Below are 23,274 nucleotides of genomic sequence, written 5' to 3' on the forward strand. Positions count from 1 at the left end.
CAGTGCATTTTAATCAAATAGAATACAAAATTTACAATCAGATACAGGGGCGCCGGAAGCGGGGGAGCAGTGGGGTGGATGCCCCCCTGCTCTCAATTTTTCTGTGGATGGTGAGGCAGGGGGAGCAATGGTGCCCTTTTAAGGTCGTGTAAGCTACTGTACATTTTGCAATACGATATAACAATTTCAGCTATTCGCTTTTAGCCTATTAATTCATTTCTGCCTCAAAATAATATTCACGACACAAAATTCTGTATCACTGTAGGATAGCCTAAGCCCTAGGCTACATCATTGTGACATAGCATGATGCCTTTCAGTGCCATTGTTCTTTGTATGCAAGGCCTGGTGCGTTGCGCTTGAAATGGCTTTGCCCCTGGTAGGATTTCTTTGTGGGGTTTTCTTTGCTTGCCTTGCTCTTCTTAGCTATGAACTAAACGCATCAAGATGTGTTCCCCTCAGGCCCTCACGACCATCAGCACTCTTGATAACGCACCATGGCCGATCTTCATATCAAATGTTTATTTATACAATTCTTGAAAATATCAGCTACGGTAAAGCTATAAAATTATTGGCTGTTGTTTTTATTTATTTATTTTTTGTTTGTAACATTTTATTTTATTTTCTTGTCTACAAGTTGTTCTTTGATAAGCAGATCAATGTTCACTTTGTTGAACTATTACCGGTATGCTGATGTAGCAAGCGCAGAGAAATTCTGAAAGACCATAGTAAAAAAACATGACAATCCATGTGCCAAAGTTGAAACACCGGGACACAAGTGCATAAAGTTCGTTTGTCAACGTTGATTTTGCATCTTAAGATGCAAAAAAAGTTTTGACGAATTAGTAAACCTTTGTACACAGCCTTTGTAGATCAAAAAAAAACAAATGCCATTTAAACATTAAGTCATGGAGACGTTTATACACAGGCCATGTCAACGTGCAAGTTTCTAATTTGACTGGATGTCGATCTGTCACACATGATAACACTAAGAATTGTCAATAGAGGTAGATACTAGTCTAAGAGACTCTAAGTAGTAGCTAAAAAAATATAGTCTTTGTGTATATTTTGTATGATTTTAGACCACTTTTATGCTATTGTTTCCATGAATCAAATATTGAATCAGATTTTGACACTTGTGTTGGAAATCAGCAAAGCATCTGGCAACATTGCAATTTTTTAGAGTGAAACCACAACTGGAGGTTTTGCTGCCAGAAATTCAGCGGTCGCACTTTTGCAATTTCTTTTCTCATAACTATCATTTCAAAGAGAAAAAAGTAGCCTAGAGTTCAAAATCAGTTCCACAAAGTGATGAAGACTTTTTAGTTGGAGAACATTTATTCATGCCTTGTCTTTCAAGGTTGCCTGTAGTGACAAATTGCTTTCTAAGATTTACAGGTAGTTTTAGTGCCATCGAAGATTACAAAGATGTGCTTTCTGATGTAAGCAAGAAAAGATGCATACAGAACATTTCAAAGCTTTCTAGACCACTTGCTCGCAGTCAATACAGTCACCTTTCTAAAAAGGCAGCAGTCTTTGTTCCACTTTGTGAAGTTGATGGAACGCCTTCTATCTTGTTTACTCAACGAGCTCATGGACTTAGAAAAAGCAGAAGCGAAGTATGGTATGTAAAAATTAATTTTGATTAAATCTACATGCTTTCATACAATTTTGTACATGGAACGGCATTTATTGCTAAAAAACAGTATCATATCAGGAGCTGGTAGCCTATACACGTCCCCGTCTTGGTTAAAAAAGCGATGACGTCACGGAGAGGTATCGACCAAAAAAATTAGTGAAAAGGTAGAGTGAAATGGGCAAAAAGCAGTCAACCATGACGATAACAAGCATACAAGTGTCCGCCTTTACTAAATGAATTGTGACTTGCTTGTTTCTGCTTCGATTTTAACAATTGAAGCATCCCTGCAAAGCACAAGATCTCACCTATGCAAAGCAATGTAACACAGGCCCGAAAAACACCACATAAAACACCACACACCGCATTTAATCAAGAGCATATCTCTGTCGTTTCTGCTTCGATTTTAACAATTGAACCATTGCTGGAAAGCACAAGCTATCGTCTACCCAAATAAATGTAAGCCAGTTTAACCATTTACCCGAAAAATAGTTTTAAAGATACCAGCATTTAATAAACGCTAATTTAAAGAACATATCTCTGTCTATTTACAAGCAAAAGTTGAGGTTGATAGCTTTTTGGCAGTGGCTATTTGACCGGCTCCGGTCTTTGAATCTGAAACACTATTTGACCGGTCATGACGTCACTACATAAGCACTTTTTTCTTTTTCTCTTTCAAAGCAAAAGACTAAAAGCGCCTTAAGTTTTAAATTCAACACGTTTTCTTCAACTGAATCTGTGGCGCATACGTAACGTCTCGGGCTGCCATTCTAGAGGGAATGAGTTCGATACTATCCGGAAGTGTTCTTTTTTTTTTTTTTTTAACTAAATTTTTGAAAGTGGAAAGTTGTCTTGAAGGGTTGGTTGAGATGATGATTTGAAACTTGACTGATTGTTGTGCGACAATGAGACTAGATTTAATTTTTAACTTCGGACTTCAGCGAAACGTAATCTTACAGCCTATTAGAAGGTGTGATTTTTTCAGAGAATTTGTGCTAAGAAATGAAAGGAATTTGTTAAAAATAAAGACTAGAAAAAACTTTTTTAATTCGTTTTGAAACTTTTTTATTCACTTGTTGATTCATTCATATCAGTTTGTAGGTATCCTTTTGTAGTTAAAAAAAAAAAAAAAGATCGCTTTCGGATAGTATCGAACTCATTCCCTCTAGAATAGCAGCCCGAGACGTTACGTATGCGCCACGGACTCAGTTAAAGAAAACGTGTTGAATTTAAAACTTAACGCGCTTATCGTTTTTTGCTTTGAAAGAAATAAGTGCTTATGTAGTGACGTCATGACCGGTCAAATAGTGTTTCAGATTCAAAGACCGGAGCTGGTCAAATAGCCACTGCCTAGCTTTTTCACAAAGTGAGCAACCGGACTTCAAACACAAGCAAACAGCGCCCGATGACTCGTTGCATTTCTGAATCGAAGAAAGTATACAAGTCTCCGCCAGTCTGCGATCATTTTATGCCTTTATTAAATTAGTTGTAAGTTGCTTGTTTCTGCTTCGATTTTAACAATTGAACGGCTGGAAAGCACAAGCTATCGTCTACCCAAATAAAGGTAAGCCAAACTCTAAAAGTTAAAAATATTTCTTAGGTAAAGAGTTGAACTTGACCGAGTTTAACCATTTACCCGAAAAATAGTTTTTTTTTAATAAAAAGTATAAAACTAATTGCAAATTGTGTGATGTTTTCAGTATACTAGACCTAACTGCCCTTGACTTTGGGTGTGACGTTGCGATTCTACGCAAACTACGACAGCAGCAGCATATGTGAAATGAACATGAGAATAGGTGACTGTGTAAGCCAGGGGTCGGCAACCTACGGCCCGCGGGCCGGATCCGGCCCGCCAAGCAAAATTATCCGGCCCGCAGCATTTTTGCAAATTGTAGTTGGCGGGCCAAAACGAACATCCCATTATTTTATGCTGCCATTTGGTTTTACATAACCGAATTAAGATTACTAAATGTTATGTAAAACTTTCGCAATTTTTACTTTTCCATATTTATCCGTAACGCTCACTTGTAATCACGTAGCCTGTGTACTTATGCCGCAACAATGCTTAGTTAAGGCATTGTCGCCATTTTGAATTTCCTTGATATTCTTTCTCTGCGAACTGCATTTTAAAGAGAGCGACGTTGCAGGCCTGACAGATAGTTTGATAGATTTGAAGTTTTAAGAATTAGTTTGTTTGAAGGTTGATAATTTAGAAATATGTGTAGCTTAGGAAGCAGGAATTGGCCTTTTTAGTGACAGCCGGTCCAGACTTTTAAATTACTTTATTTTTTAGAGTTATAATTTACTCCCAGTTCCATTTTTCCGTTTTTTTCAACAAGTGATTCTTGTCTTTGAAGAATTTGCTGCTTGTTAGAATCCACCAAGCATAGGAAATTATCACAAAGCGCCTTTGTACCCGCGACCTATCGATCACGGGTCGCTTTGTTATAGTAAACTAGGTTTGGGGCAAAATTTAGCTTAAGCTTGCAGAAGGTAGCAGCAAGGTACTTGGCAGTTTCACCTTGAAGTCCGGTTATATTAGCCTATTTACTGCATGCTAGTTGCAGGCTACATGAGTTGCGTTAGTAATAGTCAATTAACCGTATATTTAACGGCAAGTTGAGAACACAACTTACTGATGACCACTTGCAAGATGTTATGATTCTTGCCTCATCCAACCTATCACCTGACCTTCAGAAACTTTCTAGCAGGAAACAACATCAAATATCACATTAATGTTGTGCTGTCAATAAATAAAGTACTTGGTGTTTTTCGTTACCAATTGTTACTAATTTTCTTTATATTAATCTATATAAGCCTATAGTAGCTAAATATGGAGATACTCTGATAAGAACGCCAATTTTAACAATATTATGAAAAGTAAAGAAAACGGAAGTGCAAATGGAAAACTTGTACGGCCCGTTGACATCTGCGCAGTTTTGTTTTGGCCCGCGACTGAAGAAAGGTTGCCGACCCCTGGTGTAAGCTATCGATATTTAGAGCTTTGGTAGAGAGTTTGTCTTGTTGATTGTTGAACCATAGGCATGCGAAGTCGAGTAACGTAATCAATATCATTGTGTTAATAGGTCTACTCAATGTTACAGATTTGCACCGAAATATAAGGCAAATAGGCAGACCTGGTCACGTTGTTGCCATCGACGAGTCGCTAATAGCAAAAAGAAAACCTGAAAATCGACAAGGTCGACCAGTGTCGCAACAGTGGATTTTTGGCAGAATCGACACCACAACAAAGTATACCATAAGTTGTAGCCTACATGATTTTACGAGCCGTACCTACATTTTATGCATGACATCACTGCAATTATGCCTTACACAGTTCCATTTTTGCAACAGTTTTTCCGCTGATTGCGAGTCGATAATGGTAGGCTATGTGGCATAACATGTAGGCATTAGGCAACCCTTCTTTTTGTCTCCGACACGTTCGCAAATGAAAAAGCAAATAATCTGACTAAAGTGGCTTCATTTGTATTACTTTATTATAGGGAATGTCTCATATCTTTGATACCACGGCGAGATCGCGCCACATTAGAAGCCAAGATTTTGCATCGCATCGCTCCCGGGACGGAAATCCATTCTGATGAACGGAGGGCGTACAACAATTTATCAAGTGAGTGCATGATGTAGCTATTTCAATTTATGACCAAAATTGTGTAAAAAAGCAATTCAACAAAAGAACATAGCTTGACACGTTGCAGATGTAAGAATGAATTGGTAAAAAACCCAGGGCTGTGGAGTTGGAGTCGGCCAGTTATAAACTGAGGAGTCGGAGTCGTACATATTTCGCCCAACTCCACAGCCCTCGAAAAAAACACTAAGGGTAACTGTATTCCTGGTACTTTACTTTTGAGATGATTGATTACGCTTTCGTTTTATTTCAGATCTTGGGTTCATCCATAGAACCGTAAATCACAGTCCGGAGTATGTTTCAGTCACAGGTGTTCACACGAACCACGTAGAAAACCTGTGGCTGAACTGTAAGCAAAAATTGAAACGAATGAATGGAACTAAAAGGGAGGTGATCCCAGGATATTTAGACGAGTTTATGTGGCGGCGCCAGTGGACCTGTGATCATCATTTCACACAAATCCTATGTGCGATCGCGGAAGCCTATCCGCTTGTTTAGCGCGAACAAACTTTTCTGCTCATCAATTTTCACATGTAAATTTCTTCTGTGCGTTTTGTAATCATGTCCCAGACAGCCATTTATCTGTTCCAGATCTGCAAAAGATCTGGTCAGATCCGTACCAGATCTGTTAAATATAAACTGACCTATAAACTGACTATACACTGACCAAATTAGATTGATACTTCAAATCGACTTTTGTTGGACACATATCATATTAATTGTGGCTTAATGTTAGTAGTTGCCACTAATTACTTTGTACAGTACGAGTTCAAAAAAAAATGCCTCTATCTTGTAAGTAAATTTCAATTTCAGAGCAACAAGCAACTTAGGCCTACAACTAATTTTATAAAGACATAATGATCGCAGACTGGCGGAGACTTGTATACTTGCTTCGATTCAGAAATGCAACGAGTCATCGGGCGCTGTTTGCTTGTGTTTGAAGTCCGGTTGCTCGCTTTGTGAAAAAGCTATCAACCTCGACTTTTGCTTATAAATAGACAGAGATATGTTCTTTAAATTAGCGTTTATAAAATGCTGGTATCTTTAAAATTATTTTTCGGGTAAATGGTTAAACTCGGTCAAGTTCAACTCTTTACCTAGGAAATATTTTTAACTTTTAGAGTTTGGCTTACCTTTATTTGGGTAGACGATAGCTTGTGCTTTCCAGCAATGGTTCAATTGTTGAAATCGAAGCAGAAACAAGCAACTTACAACTAATTTAATAAAGGTATAAAATGATCGCAGACTGGCGGAGACTTGTATACTTTCTTCGATTCAGAAATGCAACGAGTCATCGGGCGCTGTTTGCTTGTGTTTAAAGTCCGGTTGCTCGCTTTGTGAAAAAGCCATCAACCTCAACTTTTGCTTGTAAATAGACAGAGAGATGCTCTTTAAATTAGCGTTTATAAAATGCTGGTATCTTTAAAATTATTTTTCGGGTAAATGGTTAAACTCGGTCAAGTTCAACTCTTTACCTAGGAAATATTTTTAACTTTTAGAGTCTGGCTTACATTTATTTGGATAGACGATAGCTTGTGCTTTCCAGCAATGGTTCAATTGTTAAAATCGAAGCAGAAACGACAGAGATATGCTCTTGATTAAATGCGTATCTTTAAAAGTATCATATTCTTCGGATAAAGAGTTAAACTTGGTCAAGTTTAAGTCTTTTCTAAGGAGATATATATGTGTTGTTTTTCGGGCCTGTGTGACATTGCTTTGCATCTTAGGTGAGATCTTGTGCTTTGCAGGGATGCTTCAATTGTTAAAATCGAAGCAGAAACAAGCAAGTCACAACTCATTTAGTAAAGGCGGACACTTGTATGCTTGTTATCGTCATGGTTGACTGCTTTTTGCCCATTTCACCCTACTTTTTCACTGTTTTTTTTGGTCGATACCTCTCCGTGACGTCATCGCTTCTTCTCCGTGACGTCATCGCTTTTTTAACCAAGGCGGGGACTTGTATACCAGCTCCTCATATCATATGCGTATGAATTGCATATCAATGACCTTTGTACATTTGCAGTTTGTGTATTATTTCGTTGTTTTGTTTTGAATATGGACCGCTTTGTCTGATGCAAAGAAATAATAAATGCATGTTGCATCTGATTAATCATGTTGTTGCAAAATGTCCTTTGTATATAATAGTTCATTGTATCCTATGTCAAATAAAACTATGTTGCCAAACATTATTATTGTAAACTTGTGTTTGCATCAAACAACTTTTGTAATTTGTGCTATACCGGTACGGTTCTTCCATGTTGTCACTAAAACATTGTGCTCAGTTATTTTTACTTTTCTTTTCTACAAATAATGATTTAAAAAGTAATCATTTTATGATAAAGTATTGAGAAAGCATTTCTAACACTTCTTGTTGCATGCATGCTCAGTTGCTCACTTAAGTATTTATATAAGTTTGTTTTCAGCTTTCCAGGTGGGAGCCTAGATGACGAAGATGAAAGTTTGACTCATACTGCTCTTCGTGAAACAGAAGAAGAAATTGGTCTGCCTCCATCTACTATTGAAGTATGGACAACATTGCCAGCCACAACTGATTATGTGAGAAATAAATTTTCACTTCTTCAACTATGTGGTCTTCCACAGCCAGGCAGTATAAGTTCAAGTATACATACCAACTGACTTGATGACTGTTGTAGTCTTTTGCTGCTTCCTGTCTGTTGTTGAATCTAGTTTGTTATGGTGCTATTTTATTCGTATTATTTATAATTGTACTGCATTATTCTCACAACAGACGAAATAAAAGTTTTCTCTCATTCTCTTAGCAATATGCAGATAAATAAGATTTTGCATTTGTTTGCTTGAAGAGGTTTTGAATATCTTTCACGTTGGATGAACATAAATTTATCAAGGTACCGTACTTTCTTGTTTTTAATTTACCCTGCAAATTTTCACTTCAGAATATCACAACTGAAGTTATTGGTGTACTTGGAAGTGCAGGAAAGATCACACTTGACCAACTTAAAGTCAATTCAAATGAGGTGAGTACGTTGTAAAGAAATTATCACAGCTTGAGTTAACAACTTGCCACAATGCCACATAAATGAATCCATTCTTTATTCACTTGAGCTATGTACTTTACACTAGTTCTTTTAATCTTGGCCTTGATTGTAATTTAGCAATAAGCCTAGGCTTTTTGCATGTTACATAAGCATTCAGTTAGTTGCCAATATTCCCTTCAGACCTGATATAAAAGCCATTCTGTATCTCAAAACATTTTCTCTTTTTATTCAGGTTGCCAATGTTTTCACTGTCCCCATCTCTGTCCTGGCAGATCCTAAATGTTATGGCTATACCCATTTTCGTGTTTTTAACAACAAGCAAAGCAAATGGGACTACATATGCCCAGTATATTTAACTGAGCCACAAATATGGGGTCTAACAGCATGTTACGTTAATCTTACCTTGTCAGCACTGCTACAGGGCCATGAACAGTGTATAAGTTTTTGGGATGTTGATTTTTCTGATCTAGCCAGTAGATGATCCCTGGAACAGACTGAACATGTTCAGTTGTGGCATCCATTATGAACTTCCTTCATTTTGTTATATTGTTTTTATTAAATATTTCCGTCATGCTTTTCAATCCTCTAATTTGCTTGATATTATCAAAATATTTTATACTTGGTCGACCCTTTGTTTGTATGTCTTGCACCATCCCAGGCAGCTTGACATTTTTCTGCTGAATTGTTTCTTTTAATGTGTCCGAAATGTAAATATTCTGAGTAATAGGGATGGGCAATTCAGAATACCGAATCCAGAAGGATTTGGATCCTAAACTATCCGAATCCAAAATGGCAATAAAACCGGGTAATAAGATTCGGTTTTAAAGATATGCATAAGTGTTGTGCAAGCTGTCAATTTGAGACAGTGAACTGAAAAAAGTGTGGTTTGCTCACTTTTTTCTTTCCCCTGACACCATCCGCACTTACAAAAACATTTTGCACGCGTTGTGCGCGCACGGCGCATGCATCCCCACGTCACTCGCTCGCTTGAGCAATCAAAGAAACTAAGCGCGCAATTTTCTTCACGCTTTGTACACATGCACAATCGTGCAATGCTTTTTTTCAATCCACGTGCGTATGTGACTCCGCGATAGTTTGACTGGCGGCGTAACATTGAACAGAAGCTAAAGGAGTTGGCTCTGAAATATCTCGGCATACCTGCCACATCAGCATCTTCCGAGCGATGCTTTTCCAATGCGGGCTTGGCGGCAACTAAGCTGCGCTCCCGTTCAGCGTTGCCAGATGGGGAAATAGAACACCAAATTAAAAAAATTTGATGAAATTTAGAGGTCTTTGGTGCCAAGCTTTTTGACTTTGGAACCAGACAACTTTTTGGTGAAATCTGGTGAAATTTTCCCCACTCAATTTTTTTCAAGAAAGTCTTTACAATTTTTTTAAACTTTTCAGCAAATAACCCCTGCTCGGTGCTCTTATAAAAAACATTTTGCAAGAGGTTTGCGTATGCGTGATGACAGTGTCTTATGTCTTAAAAACTATTTTTATTTTAGGCAAAATTGCTTTATTTAGCTTGTTTTAAATATCTGGTGAAATTTTAGTTACTTTTTGATGCCAAGGAACTTTCAGTATCTGGCAACACTTCTCCCGTTTGACAGGCATTCATATAGAATGCCTTAATGTGCTGCACTGCAACAAACATTTACTTTGATTGACTGATCGTGTTGCTTTTGTGACTAAAGTTGCAAATAAACATTGCATGAAAATTTTTTTGCTTTTTGCGTTGCTGGAGCCTGGAAGCTAATAGGATTCGGTATTCTGAATTCGATTTAGTATTCTGGAATAATTCTGGAATAGTAAATTATTCTGAATTGCCCATCCCTACTGAGTAATATACTGTAATAGTAAATACCGTAATATTCTGAGGTTGCTGTTTCATAAAATACATTTTTGCAAATTTCTTGACTTTTCACTTCAGCACATTTTAACGTTTTTCTTCGATGCAGATTTGAACAAGTAATCCCAAAGTTTCCATAAAACCTCAATTTTTAACCTAAAAATAATGGGTTCCGTCATGTAAAGTTATCCAAATAAAGTACTTTTGTGGAATTTGTTTATTGGTTCATGGATAAGCTGATTACTATCTTTATCACTGATTAATTAGGCCTACACTGCCTGGTTTGCTTGTTTTGTTGTTTTTGTTTTGTTTACTGTTTAAGCTACAGCTACTACGCATAGTCGTAGAGAGTAAAACATTTTGGGGGGCGAACAAAATTTGCCCAAATTTTGTCTTTGCGAATATACTTTTAAAAACGCAACATTACTCACAAGCTCTGAGGTGGTGTATAGTCTAATACGAGGGTCGGCAACCTTTGTTGATAAGAGAGCCATAAAAACTACATTTTTCAAAATGTATTTCCGTGAGAACCATATAATGCTTTAGTAGTTAATACAACTAACATGCAGCGGCAAGTAATGAGTTGTAAAAGTGGGTTCATGGGTTTACTAAAGACTCAGTGGACAGTGTTTACGCGTCAATGAAATAAATTGACAGCGTCAGCTCTTTAAGAAATTGACGGCGTCAGCGCTATTTTAGCCTGGGTCTCACAAAACGGAAGTATTTCAACCAAGTTTAGGCTAACATTAGCTATAAATAAAAAGCAGGTTTTATTTTTTGAGACTGTATTGTAATTAGCTGCTTAGCCTATCAGTTATTTCCTTGTGGAAACACAAGCATTTCAAAACGTTTGTCTGACAATCTGCTGCGTTTGGGACGCATAATGTCCTTTCCAAGTGAAAACATGCGTTCCACAGCAGCGCTGGATGGTATTGGTGTGTTGTAGGCTATTTCAAAAACAAGCCTTGAAAATGTTTACTCGGAAAGGTATCACAGTTCCAAGCGTGCTGTGATGGCTTAGCATATAGAAAACTTTTAACGAGGTCCACTGCACCAACATCGCTCTTTTCAGGGGCATAGAGCTCTTGAAACAAAAGTATCTTCAACCTCCGCGATGACATTCATTGATTTTCCTCTTTCTCTCTCTGATCCCTCGTTCTCGATACTGCTCACGATATGAGTGATCACCATTGGGCGAACTTCTTCCGCTTGTATTCCAGGTAGCCATTCCAATCAACGCGAAAGCTGGTAATTTGGATGAGTCGTGCTGGCCAGAATGCATTGTGAAACGAGTTTTTCCATGAGAACAAAAAAATGACGCTTAAAATCGGCAAAATAGCTGACGGCGCTATCACTTCCGTCAACTAAAAAATAAACTGACGGCGCTAGCCTCAGCGTCAACGGACAACACTGTCAGTGGATACGCGCCCGGCTCAAGATCACGTGGCGCTGGTTTGACTGTCGGGGTGTGTGCTTGAGCAACGCATTTCAGGACTGCTCTCCATTCAGCGGCACCCAGTGAATGGAGTAATTTCCCACCAACAACACTTCAACAATCGGAAAACTTCACTGCCAATCTCGGTAACCGGCCCTGCGTCAAGAGCCTCTACAAGCATGCGAAACTACCAGGAATAACCTATCAAGGCTTTGTCAGTCCGAAGATAAAGATTCAAAACCAATTAAATGCAGTTCCAGGTTGTAAAACAGGCACACACTCAATCGAAAGCTTTCCAATCAAGATATAGCAACGATGTCACAATTCTTTCTATCTCTTAAAAGACTTTAGAAAGATTGATGATTTTATTGGAATATCAAACGTTAACCCTTTCAGTGCGTGTACCCGGTGTTACCGGGTACAGCAACACGTCGGTGAAATGCGTGTGCCCGGTAATACCGGGTAGTCAGTTAAAACCTTGCTAAAGCTAGTTATTGACTTGCACGCGCCAGCTTGGCTTGTTTCTATGCACTAGAAGTTATTTGTAGCTGTTTAAAAACGTCAAACTTTAAAATGTCGGGGAGCAATGTGCGAGGTAGTCGATTCAATACGGAGGAAGCGGTAGGTCAGATTTTTGTTGACATAGACAGCCAGGACAATTTTGATATGGCTGATAGAGAAGTTTCGTTTCCGCATGTTGACTATGACAGCCCGGGGAGTGATTGGGAATGTGATTTGAATGATTTTTATGATTTACATCTTGACGATGGATCCATGGATGTGTCTCCCAATTATGATGAAGAGGGTGGTCGTCGTCGTCGTGTGAGCCTCTGGGGCCGAGGGTCTATCCTTTTACTACCCCAGATTTACGATGTTCCCGGACTACACTGGAAGACTACTAGAGAGCAGCCAGTATTTAGTTTCATCATCCATGACATGCAGACCTTCCACTCCATTAGATGGCTTGAAGATGGAACAGTCATTGATGATGTGGTCTGCGGTCTGTTCCTCGGCACCACAGTCACAGGAGGAGGAAGAGGCCATTCCCGTTGGTGCATGGTTGAGCGGAAAAGCCCGACGCCTGTACGAAGACGGTTGAGGCGCACCCATGCCTGTCTTGGTAGCCTTAGGCCGATGGGGCGTGTGTCGGCGTCGGGGCTGAACGAATAGTGTCTGGTGGCGGTTGACTTCCATTCAGAACTCCAGTTATGGGCAGCCCAAGTAGCTGCATTTATGGTCCGCTCAAGTTTGCCCTGACTGTCCAAGCCAGCCAGGCCTGCAGGCAGATAAAGATTGTTTTAGGGTTTACCACATAAAATTGGATTATTCTGTAGCTGCACCCAGGGCCGGATTTAGCTGATGGGGGGGGGCCGGGGGCACTTTTAGATCGGGGGGCCCCCGTGCAAAAATTATTTTAGCTCCTTCGGCGCGAAAAACCACCTCTACGTGTAGCCTACAGTAGCAGTAATCCAGCACTGCACAGCATTTTGCAGAAACTTCAAAGGCCGAAAAAAAAATAATAACACAAAAGTACATTTTTTCTACGTCGGGGGTCCCTTCAAAAGGGGGGCCCGGGCCGCCCGGGGCACCTGCACCCTCTGTCCCCTCCCTAAATCCGGGCCTGGCTGCACCTGATGAAAAAACAGAGATTCATTAGACGTAGCCTAAAGCCTACGAGTAAATGTCCAAATTATGCTCTCACCAAACTCAACAGCCTGAAGTTTGTACTGTGAAAGAAAGCAAAAACATTTATTGAAAAGCATTAGCCTATGTGATAGAAGACTACAATCACTATGTAGCCTACAAACTATAACTATTTTTCAATGTATCTTTCATTTTTTACATGGTATGCTATGGTTCTTTTTGTCCGTTTTGTGCATTTTTATCCATTTTCAGTAAACAACAAGACATTCCAACAACATTTTACTAGAAAAAAACTTTTTTTTACAGATTTTCTAAAAATTGAAGCATCTAAAATGGCTGCCACGAAGTCACGTGACAATCTATCTGCGTAAAATTTTCCTTTTTTTTTATTAGTTTAACCTTTTTTTAAATCTAAAACATAAAAGAAATTTTCAAAAAGTTCTAAGAGGAGCTTATTTTTTTCACATTCATTATGAAATGCAAAATGCATATTTTTTTCTAAATTTTTTTTTTTTTAATTTATTACTTTTTTTACCAGTTTCATTTTTTAAATGTTATTCAGTAATTGATTTTGTTCGTTTTGTGTATCTTTATCCATATTTAGTAAGCAAAAAGACTTTCTAACTACATTTCATTACAAAAAAAACGTTTTCTTCACAAATTTTACAAAAATGAAAAAATCCAAAATGGCTGCCATGACGTCACGTGACAATCTAACTGCGCAAAACTCTAAAATTTTGCCTGTTTTTATTAGTCCAACCTTTTTTAAAATCTAATACACAAAAATTTTTTTCAAAAAAGCTCTTGTAGTACTTTTTGTACATTCATTTGAAAATGCATATTTTTTCCTAAAAAAGGGCTTAGCACAGGGACTAGACATACCTATAGCAGCGAAAGGGTTAAATGGTCGAATAGTTTTATTTGCGAGATGATAGAATCCTTAAACTGACGAATGGTTCATCACTTCCAGCACATAAAGAAATCGATTTCTGAACAGCAAACGTCCTGGTCGATTTCAAATATATGCAAATATTGCATCAGCTATTTTACAATTGGCAATAATTTTCACTCTTACATTCTATTCAATATCGGCTTGAACTCTACAATCGTTGCAATATACTTTTCATTACAACTTCTAATCCCCATAATACACAACTGTAATCAAATCACGCGGCTATTTGTAACAGGTTAGTGACCAGAAGCTTCCAGAGACTAAGGTAATATTACATCACAAGAACTCATTCTTCTGGTCAATGAAGTTTTCGAAAATCCCACCTACACAAAATTTTCTAGAAGCAGGTTTCACAATAAAAGATTGCGTAAGTAAAGTTTACTATCGATCAGTAATCGTCGAAACACCACAACAGAATTACACAATGAAATAGTTAACCTACTCAAGAACATTAATTCAGCCTGCCGCCCGAGCTACGCATATTGATTGTGACACCTACGTCCAGACAGTCGACAACGTCTTTTGCAACGTTTTTCTTGCATTTCCTCTCTTACAAAAAAGAAAATCGCACAAGAAGTAAAATCTACAAGCCCTGGCCAATAAAAACCGCATCATTTATTTGTGATATCATCATCGCTAGTCCCATAAAGTAAAGAAGACGGTTTAGTTAGACAACAGTTCAGTTGTTTTTTTATTTCTGACATATCTTCATGCATTGTTTTTCAAGATTGCCTATGGTGAAGAAATGCTTTTTCAGATTTACTTGCAGTGCTGGCAATATCAGCGCCATCGAAGATTATAAAGTTGTGCTTTCAGATACAATTAAAAAAAGATGCCTACAGAAAATTTCACAGCTTTCGAAACAACTTGCTCGCAAGCAATGCAGTCACCTTCCAAAAAAGGCAGCAGTCTTTGTTCCACTTTGTGAAGTGAATGGAACGCCTTCCATCCTATTTACTCAGCGGGCCCGTGGACTAAGAAAATGCGGAAGCGAAGTATGGTATGTAAAAGTGGATTTTGATTAGGCTAAATCTACATCCACTTATGTAATTTTCATACGTAAAATACATTTTTAAAAGAAACAATAAGCCTTAGTGAATTGTTGCATTGGTTATCAAGAAGGCATGTTTTCTCTAGCTAATCCAGCTAGTTGTTTGCTAGTATTGTAAAAGTTTCTTTCCACCCAAGTGAAATCGTGCATTCTTGGCCTATCTTAGTTTGTTTTCAGCTTTCCAGGTGGGAACCTAGATGACGAAGATGAAAGTTTAATTCATACTGCTCTTCGTGAAACAGAAGAAGAAATTGGTCTGCCTCCATCTACTATTGAAGTATGGACAACATTGCCAGCCTTGCCTGATTATGTGAGAAATAAGTTGTTTCGTGTTTGGCTGCGCCTGCAGTTCTTCAAGTTTTTTCTTTGCAACACCCTTTGGAAAAATTTGCTGGGCTTACGAAACGCCCAGCCATAGAAAGTTCAGTAACCTAATTTTTATGAAATATGTTTGTGTCTCCAGCCTTCATTTATACCGCGGCAAAGTGAATTGAAATAAGGCTATATGTGATTGTTAAACCGTAATCGGTTGCTCGATTGCTACAGTTTCGTAATAAATGAGTTGGGTTGGGGGGATAATTATATCTGTAGCCTTTGCTGAACATTTCATTATAAAAATTGACTGTAGGTAAGAATTGGAAATTTTAAACGACGCTCCATGCAGGGCGTCGAGACGAGGCTGCAAAACCTCTGGACTGTTTTGATTTTTAACTTCTGTCTCAAACAGACTGGATATATATCATTATCAACTGAGAAAGACGATAAGAAGTGTCAGTTTATTGATAACTATGTGAAGAGTCACTTTGTTAAGAGACGTTTTTTGAAAAGAAATAACTCATCAACTAAATTAAGGCAAAAACTCATGCTTATGATCATGAATCAAAATTAACATAGATATAACCAAAACTATCATTGACAGAAACATAAAACTATCGTTGTCCTCGGACTGACAAAACCTTGATACAGTAGGTTATTCTTGGTAGTTTTGCAGACTTGCAAAGTAGAGGCTTTTGACGCAGGGCCGGTTACCATGATTGACCGAGTAAAGTTTTCCATGAGACAGCTGATTCTAAAGTGGCCCAAGTTAAAAAAGTGATTATTTTAATTATTGTTGCCGGAGAATTATTCCATCCACTAGGTGCCGCTGAATGGAGAGCAGTCCTGAAATGCGTTGTGCAAGCGCACACTGTCAGAGCTGAACCAGCGCCACGTGATCTTGAGTCGAGCGCGTTACCACTGAGCTAATGAGGCGGACGCTTGAAAACAATTATGTAACCTGACGATTAAGAAACTCTCCGTCAAGTTTAGAAACTTAGCCTACCACACGTTTATCGTCAGAAGGCAAGACTAAAAAGTAGACCAAAGTTGTATTTTCTGACCTGTGTTAATCTACTGTTGAAGACAAGTTGATTAAACACTTGAATGTGAAGGTTTGGAGAACCTTCATACACACTTTAAAAATAACACTGAAGAACAATTTAAAAAAAAAAGTTTGTTGACTTTGATTTTGCACTTGATTTAGGCTAATTCCGGTGTGCTGATTTCAAAAATGCCGCCAGTTTTCTTCTATCACGTCAAGTTTTTGCTCTACACTCTACAGCATAGGGGAGACTCGGGTAAGTTGGCCCAGCAAAATGAAAAATTGAATTTGTGAGCTAATAACAAAACATATGTTAAAGCGAATGCTATTGAAGAGTAGAGAATTCATCACTCTAGAAGTGGACATATTCTTGCATCAAACAGACATTCTTAGGTATATAATTTTTCAAGTTTTCCGAAAAAAATAAAATGGACCATCTTGCCTTCCTGTGCGGGTAATTTGGCCCACCATGAAAGGTAAGTTGGCCACGTGGGCAACATGTCCATTTACGGTATATTAAACAGTGGAAAAGTTCTCTTTCTCTCCAATTTTATTTTCTTTCTAATTATTTCTTGGTTTTATAGAGGCATACATACCGTACATAATTTATTCTATGTATGCATTCATGTATGGTTTATAATATAAACTACTATTAGGCTATAATGCTGTATTTTACCTCAGTAAACTTTTTTTACATCAGTATCTTACACCAAATAAGCTTTCGAAAATAACAAAGGTTGTATCAAACAGCATGTACTGTAGTTGGAACGGCATGCCTTTATTCCTAACGATCTGGTGACCTTAACGATACTGATAGGTAGGACCTTGTTTGCAATAGGCTACAAACCCCCTTTTTGCATGGGTACCAATATCGGAACATTTTTTAATGTATCTCCTAAACGAGGTACGTTTTAGACCGTCGCTTGAGAAGTGGTTGATACACATTTCCGCGATTGGTTTTCTTGATCACTTACTATTTTCTATTATTACCATATGGGTTAGGAATACGTTGTCGCAATTTGTGGCATAAAAACGATGTTAGGAAGTGTATTATTGTTATTGATCGTTTAATGCCGATGTAGGCTAAAGCCGCGATTTACTTACTTTGGATACTTGATGATAGGCTACTTCAATCTTGCAAAAAAAATAAGTCATCGTATTAATTAGTCAATTATTATCATTCTATATAATACCTCATGAAGGCAAGTTGGCCATGGTGGCCAACGTACCCACCCACGAAATGGGCCAACTTCCCTGAATGGCAACCATATTGTAAAAACTTAAATTTATGTCAAACTATCGAGCTTCTGGCAACGGTTTCACCGTCAAAGTGAGTCTTGATAACCACACTAGCGCTGCACTCACTAAATAATAATCTTTCTAATACAGTAAGAAAAAACTCACTCGACATCTAAAAAATTCTAAAATCCAAAAATTTCAAAAATCATAATTTTTCATACAAAAATCGTGCTCACATGTTTATTCTGCTTACTAGAGCCTCCCAACCTGGTGATAAGGTAGTTTCAACAGCACTTTCTCAGTATGTGTACGATACATAACAATAACTATTGTAATTAAAAAATTATTTAGAGTGGGCCAACTTGCCTATTGGGCCAACTTACCTGAGTCTCCCCTACATCCCAAATATGCAACTTTTCACGAGTTTAGACGTATTGCTTTTCCATACGTAATAGGAATGCACAAGCTAATCATATAGTAGGTTATGTACATTGTACAAGGAAGGTCAACTGAATTATTAAGCAAAAAAGGCACAGGCATCGATTTAAGTCGATGCCATTTCCCCCATTTTTAGAATAAATTAGAATGGTTAAATTGGAGTTAGTTGCTTTCCACTTTCAACCATGTGTGTATAAGCTAGGCTACTACATGTTTGTTTGTTAGACTACTATCTTGTCTGCAACAGCGTCTGTTTTTTTGTCGTCAGTGTCTAACTGTCTAAATAACCCAGATTCCATTTGCTATATTTGCGGCAGTTTTACTATTCCTAGCCAAAGAAAAGACGTCAGTGCACTTGTCAAACAAGCCTACTTTGCATATTTTAAAATAAAACTTGGTGATCAATATAAGTCTTGGGCACCTCATAAGGTGTGCAAGCTGTGTATCGAGAGTTTGCGGATGTAGACCAAGGGAACACGTGACAAATTGGCGTTCGGTATAGGCTACTCATGGTTTGACGAGACATAGGCGCCGGGTTTTGAAAATTGCCGGGGAGGCAAACTTTCTAGCCGACCGATTGCTTACATTCAAAATGCTGATGTATGTTTGTCAGCATTGATGTTTGTTTGCGTCTATCTGCCATTGTATATTGCCAAGCTTTATAATGTAGGCCCAGGCCTCGAAATTCACGACAGCATGTGATGAATTTCGAGAAGTACCATCTAGATCGGTCATATTTGTCCGCCGAGAAATAACACAGGAACTAGCGATACAAATCGTCATTGCATAGCACGAACAATTGTTGCGATAATATATTTTCTAGCGCATTCTAGCGCGCATCTAGAAAATGTGAATACTGTATTCCTTAGCTTCCATTCAAGGAGGAAAACTTTTGATTTTTACGTTGCTTCAACGATTGATGACATTGAATCAGCGTAACAAAGGTGAATTCTTCGCTAAGAATCGATAGGAGTACAGGTACTTCTACTCTACACTAATCACGCGCAATTAAGTTCAAGTTTTACGTCACAATGTCTGGCTTTGATCTCCGAGCAATATTGATAGGGCAAGGTTGGTTACTACAGTAAATTAGATTATACGAGTAGGGTATTACAGCAAGATGCAACAAAATTTGGTTTTGGTATTACAGTGAGCAAGAAAAGACCCAAGGAAAATTCACTTTCGCTCACATGACACGCAAAAATAAACTTAAAGAAAAAGCCTGTGAAACTTTGCACAGCAGAAAATAGTAGCGTTAGTGTAGAAATTTTCCGACTCCTGCCCAGAGCATTGTGGCGCAATAAGCCACACGACCTCGTTCGGTGGAAGTTGATCAGTTATTTGACGTATTGACCAGCTACACGGCGCTTTGACTCTTCAAGCGCAAGTCGTTGTCCGATGCGGGGACCGATGAAAGCCTTTCAGATTGACTTTAATGATTTTTAAAAAGCCTTCTAAACCCGTAATTATACAGTAGTTCTGAAATGGCGAAGGATTATTATCAAGATAAAGTGATTAAGCATAACGATCGACGGCTAAAACTGGTGTGTGCGCCGTGAGACTTGATTTGTCCGCCGAGATAGCTGCTCAGACCGGACACGTTTGTCCGCCGTCAACAAAAACGAATTTCGAGGCCTGTAGGCTACTTCGAATTATATGCTGGTCACTTTAAACTTTAGCTCTTAATACGCGTAGATACTAAACTGAGCAAACTGCACCTCGTTATTGACATTCCAAAGAAAAAACAAAGCGAAAGGAATCAAGAAAAACGTTTTTCAATCATTGTTACTATGCTTTAACGCAGTAGTTCTCAAACTGTGCGTCGCGACGCCCTGGTGCGTCGTTTCAATTTTCCAAGGGCGTCGCAGAAGAGTTTCGTTTCGTAGCTGAATTCAGTTTATCTTATAAAGATGAAGTTAATCCTTTGATTAGCAGTTTCAGTTGTCATCAAAGTTGTTAACTTCATTAAAACACGCCCACTGAAGTCAAGAGTTTTCAAAAAACTTTGTGGAGAAATGAATGCAGCGCATCGGAGTTTGCTCTTTTAATTTTCATCCAAGTGGTTTTCGCTTAGAAAATTCTTTGAACGCTTCTACGAATTGGTGGATGAACTTCAGGCTTTTTTGCAGCAAGAAAATAATCCACTTGCAGATTGTTTAGCTCAGAACAATTTCTTATTGAAATTGGCTTACTTTACTTGTGATATCTTCGCCAAACTGAACATTTCTATGCAAGGCCGAATAAAAATGACATTTCAGATAAAATTGCAGCATTCGTTAAAAAGCTGCTATTGTGGAAGGAAGATATAGCAAACCTGTCTGGAAGCTCTCGATACTTCACTTTCTTGTCCAATGTGCTTGAAAAGAAAAGAATGACGCTGCCTTCAAATTTGTGAAGCATATTTGGTTGGGCAACATTTGTCCAAGCTCGAGTCGAAATTTGCAAAATACTTCCCGAAAAATTTATCAAACTACGAATGGATTCGTGATCCTTTCGTCCAACCTACTCCACTGTCTTTTACTGCACAAGAAAAAGAAGCCTACATTGACCTTTCTTGTGACAATTCTCTGAATAGGATGTTTAATTCAGGAAATCCGGCAAATTTCTGGATTTCAATGAATGGCAATTATCCAGCTTTGGTGAAGAAAGCACTACGAATTATTATCCCATATGTCACGTCATATTTATGTGAAGCAGCATTTTCTGCCTTGGCGGTGATAAAAAGCAAATTTCGATCACCAATAAACACTGAAAGAAAAATGCGGGTGGCAATTTTAAAAATTCTCCCAAGATTTAATGAACTTTGTAAAAACAAACAAGCCCACACGTCACATTAAATAATATGCATCGCTTTTTGTTGTTGTATCAACAAACAAAACTTTAATAATAAGTTTCCTCATTAACTTTTATTTGCTGGTGCGTCGCAAGTCCAGAAAACTTTTCCAGAGGCGTCGCAACAAAAAAAAGTTTGAAAACCACTGCTCGGCACCATGCTGGCGTTTATCAACTACCGTACTTCGGTTTCTTTTGTTATCTTAGGAGCAGCGCTCTTGTTGCAACAAGTAGATCTTTTAATTGAGATCGATCCGCACTGAAGGTCAAACTAACGCAAATCTGAACTTAGAAACATTTGATTTAGAATTTTTTTTTAAATAATTTGCGGGGGGCAGCCACCCCGAGCTAAATTCACGGGGGGGGCGCCTCCGCCCCCGCCGGAGTCGGCGCCTATGTGACGAGAGCCTAAAGATCATTACACAGGCTGTTACTTTTGCTTGGTGCAAACTTCAGGGTATAACAAGAAAAACAAACGTAAAATTGAGTATCCAAGTCTTCCATCAGCTATACGTCCAGTGCCTCATTCAGCTGAAATCCCAGTTCCAGTTATCGTTCAAACACCTACACTCGAAGATTTGGATCATGATGAATGTTTTAGTGATGGCATGCCTAATGATGAAGATTTTGAAATTGAAGATGATTCAGAACGTGGAGTATTCCATCAACATGAGTTGAATGATTTGGCACGAGATTTGGAACTAGGAAAAATAGCTTCGGAACTCTTAGCATCCAGACTAAATGAGAAAAATTTATTTGGAAAAAAAGCGAAGGTATCATACATTCCATCGAAAGAAAATGCGTTTTACCGTACTTTCGAAGTGACAATAGCTTTGTGACCGAGATCTGACCTTAAACCTGGTGATCTTAATATTCTACATGAGCCACTTGTTGACAGAAAGAAAATTATTTTCCCACCTCTGCACATAGAGCTCGGTCTAATGAAGCAATTCGTTAAAGCGTTGTCAACTGAAAGCAACTGTTTCAATTACCTCGTTTTGGCTTTTCCTGGCCTGTCAATACAAAAAATTAAAACTGCTGTCTTTGATGGTCCACAAATTCGGTAACTGAACAAAGATGAACGTTTCAGTAGTTCAATGTCAGAATTGGAAGAAAATGTGTGGTTATCATTTAAAAACTTTGCCAAGGGATTTCTTGGGAATACACGGGCAGAGAATTATATCGAAATTGTTCAGAGGCTATTGGAAAGCTAAAAAGAACTCGGCTACAACATGAGCATCAAGATCCATTTTTTGCATAGCCATCTTGCTAATTTCCCGGAAAACCTTGGTGCGGTCAGCGATGAGCAAGGAGAAAGATTCCACCAAGATCTGAAGGTGATGGAGGAAAGATATCAGGGAAGATGGAACTTGCATATGCTGGCTGACTATTGCTGGAATATTAAGCGAGACTGCCCATAGCTTTAACATGCCAGGAAAAGCTACAAGCATAAATTTTTGCCCTAAAACTCCCTCTTTATTTGTCCTGCAGAAGCAATATCCGTTTTAAAGAACAGAATATAGCTGTACAAATGTTTATTTGAAAACCATGGAGTTACTTTCGGTTGCTTGTAGTTCTTAAAACGTTTTATGCAATAAACGCAGATGTCTTAAATATTGTGTTATACTTTTTGTGGGTTATGAGACAAAGTGGTGGGTGCCTAGCTCAAAAACTTGACGTGATAGAAAAAAACTGATGTCATTTTTGGATTCAGCGCCCAAAAGTTAGTCAAAAACAATTGTTATATCGAAGTCAGCAAAAATTGTGTTCCCTTGTGTAATTCTTTAAATGTTTTAAATACAAATACAAAAATCAAATAGTTAAAAAAATACAACAATTTTAGCCTCGTAGTAAGGCCCAGTTTTGGCCTTACTTTTAAGCAATGTGATAAAAATATTATATTGTTATATTGTCATGTTGTATTGTTGTATCATCATATTATATTGTCTGGAAATCTAAATTCAAAAGGCTACGTGTGGCCAAGCCAAATCAAAATTCAAAAATGTTGCTAAATCTAAAAAAGATTTGGCCGCACTTTTACATGACATACTCTACGAGTCTACTCTCAGAACCAAAATGGCTTGAGTTATGCTTCCCGTCAAAGTTTTGATTTCCCTGGAATATATGGATGAAAATATTTCGTTGGCGTAGTAGGCTATATAATGACCAAATACC

At 38.2% G+C, this 23,274-nt stretch overlaps 2 protein-coding genes across 2 annotated transcripts; both read left to right on the forward strand.

The window, feature by feature from the left end:
• The first annotated feature begins 1,222 nt into the window (after positions 1–1,222).
• Positions 1,223–10,716, forward strand: LOC145766491 (mitochondrial coenzyme A diphosphatase NUDT8-like). Its single transcript, XM_082578217.1, has 4 exons — positions 1,223–1,621; positions 7,703–7,835; positions 8,195–8,275; positions 8,529–10,716. Exons 1-4 carry the CDS (start codon positions 1,341–1,343, stop codon positions 8,775–8,777), a joined length of 744 nt encoding a protein of 247 aa, XP_082434343.1. The 5' UTR covers positions 1,223–1,340; the 3' UTR covers positions 8,778–10,716.
• On the forward strand, positions 1,758–5,792 carry LOC145765933 (uncharacterized). Its single transcript, XM_082577595.1, has 4 exons — positions 1,758–1,773; positions 4,738–4,885; positions 5,137–5,261; positions 5,533–5,792. Exons 1-4 carry the CDS (start codon positions 1,758–1,760, stop codon positions 5,775–5,777), a joined length of 534 nt encoding a protein of 177 aa, XP_082433721.1. The 3' UTR covers positions 5,778–5,792.
• Positions 10,717–23,274: the final 12,558 nt, after the last annotated feature.

This window comes from Aplidium turbinatum, chromosome 3 (genome assembly GCF_918807975.1).
Source record: "Aplidium turbinatum chromosome 3, kaAplTurb1.1, whole genome shotgun sequence".
In the NCBI taxonomy this organism is placed as follows: Eukaryota; Metazoa; Chordata; class Ascidiacea; order Aplousobranchia; family Polyclinidae; genus Aplidium; species Aplidium turbinatum.

Excerpts from the sequence above, each read along its gene's own strand:
- LOC145766491 (XM_082578217.1), top strand. The coding sequence starts at position 1,341 with ATGCCTTGTCTTTCAAGGTTGCCTGTAGTGACAAATTGCTTTCTAAGA. Across the intron at positions 1,622-7,702 it reads AAAAGCAGAAGCGAAGTATG|CTTTCCAGGTGGGAGCCTAG; the intron begins GTATGTAAAAAT and ends GTTTGTTTTCAG. Across the intron at positions 7,836-8,194 it reads TGCCAGCCACAACTGATTAT|AATATCACAACTGAAGTTAT; the intron begins GTGAGAAATAAA and ends TTTTCACTTCAG.
- LOC145765933 (XM_082577595.1), top strand. Across the intron at positions 4,886-5,136 it reads AGAATCGACACCACAACAAA|GGAATGTCTCATATCTTTGA; the intron begins GTATACCATAAG and ends ACTTTATTATAG. Across the intron at positions 5,262-5,532 it reads GGCGTACAACAATTTATCAA|ATCTTGGGTTCATCCATAGA; the intron begins GTGAGTGCATGA and ends GTTTTATTTCAG.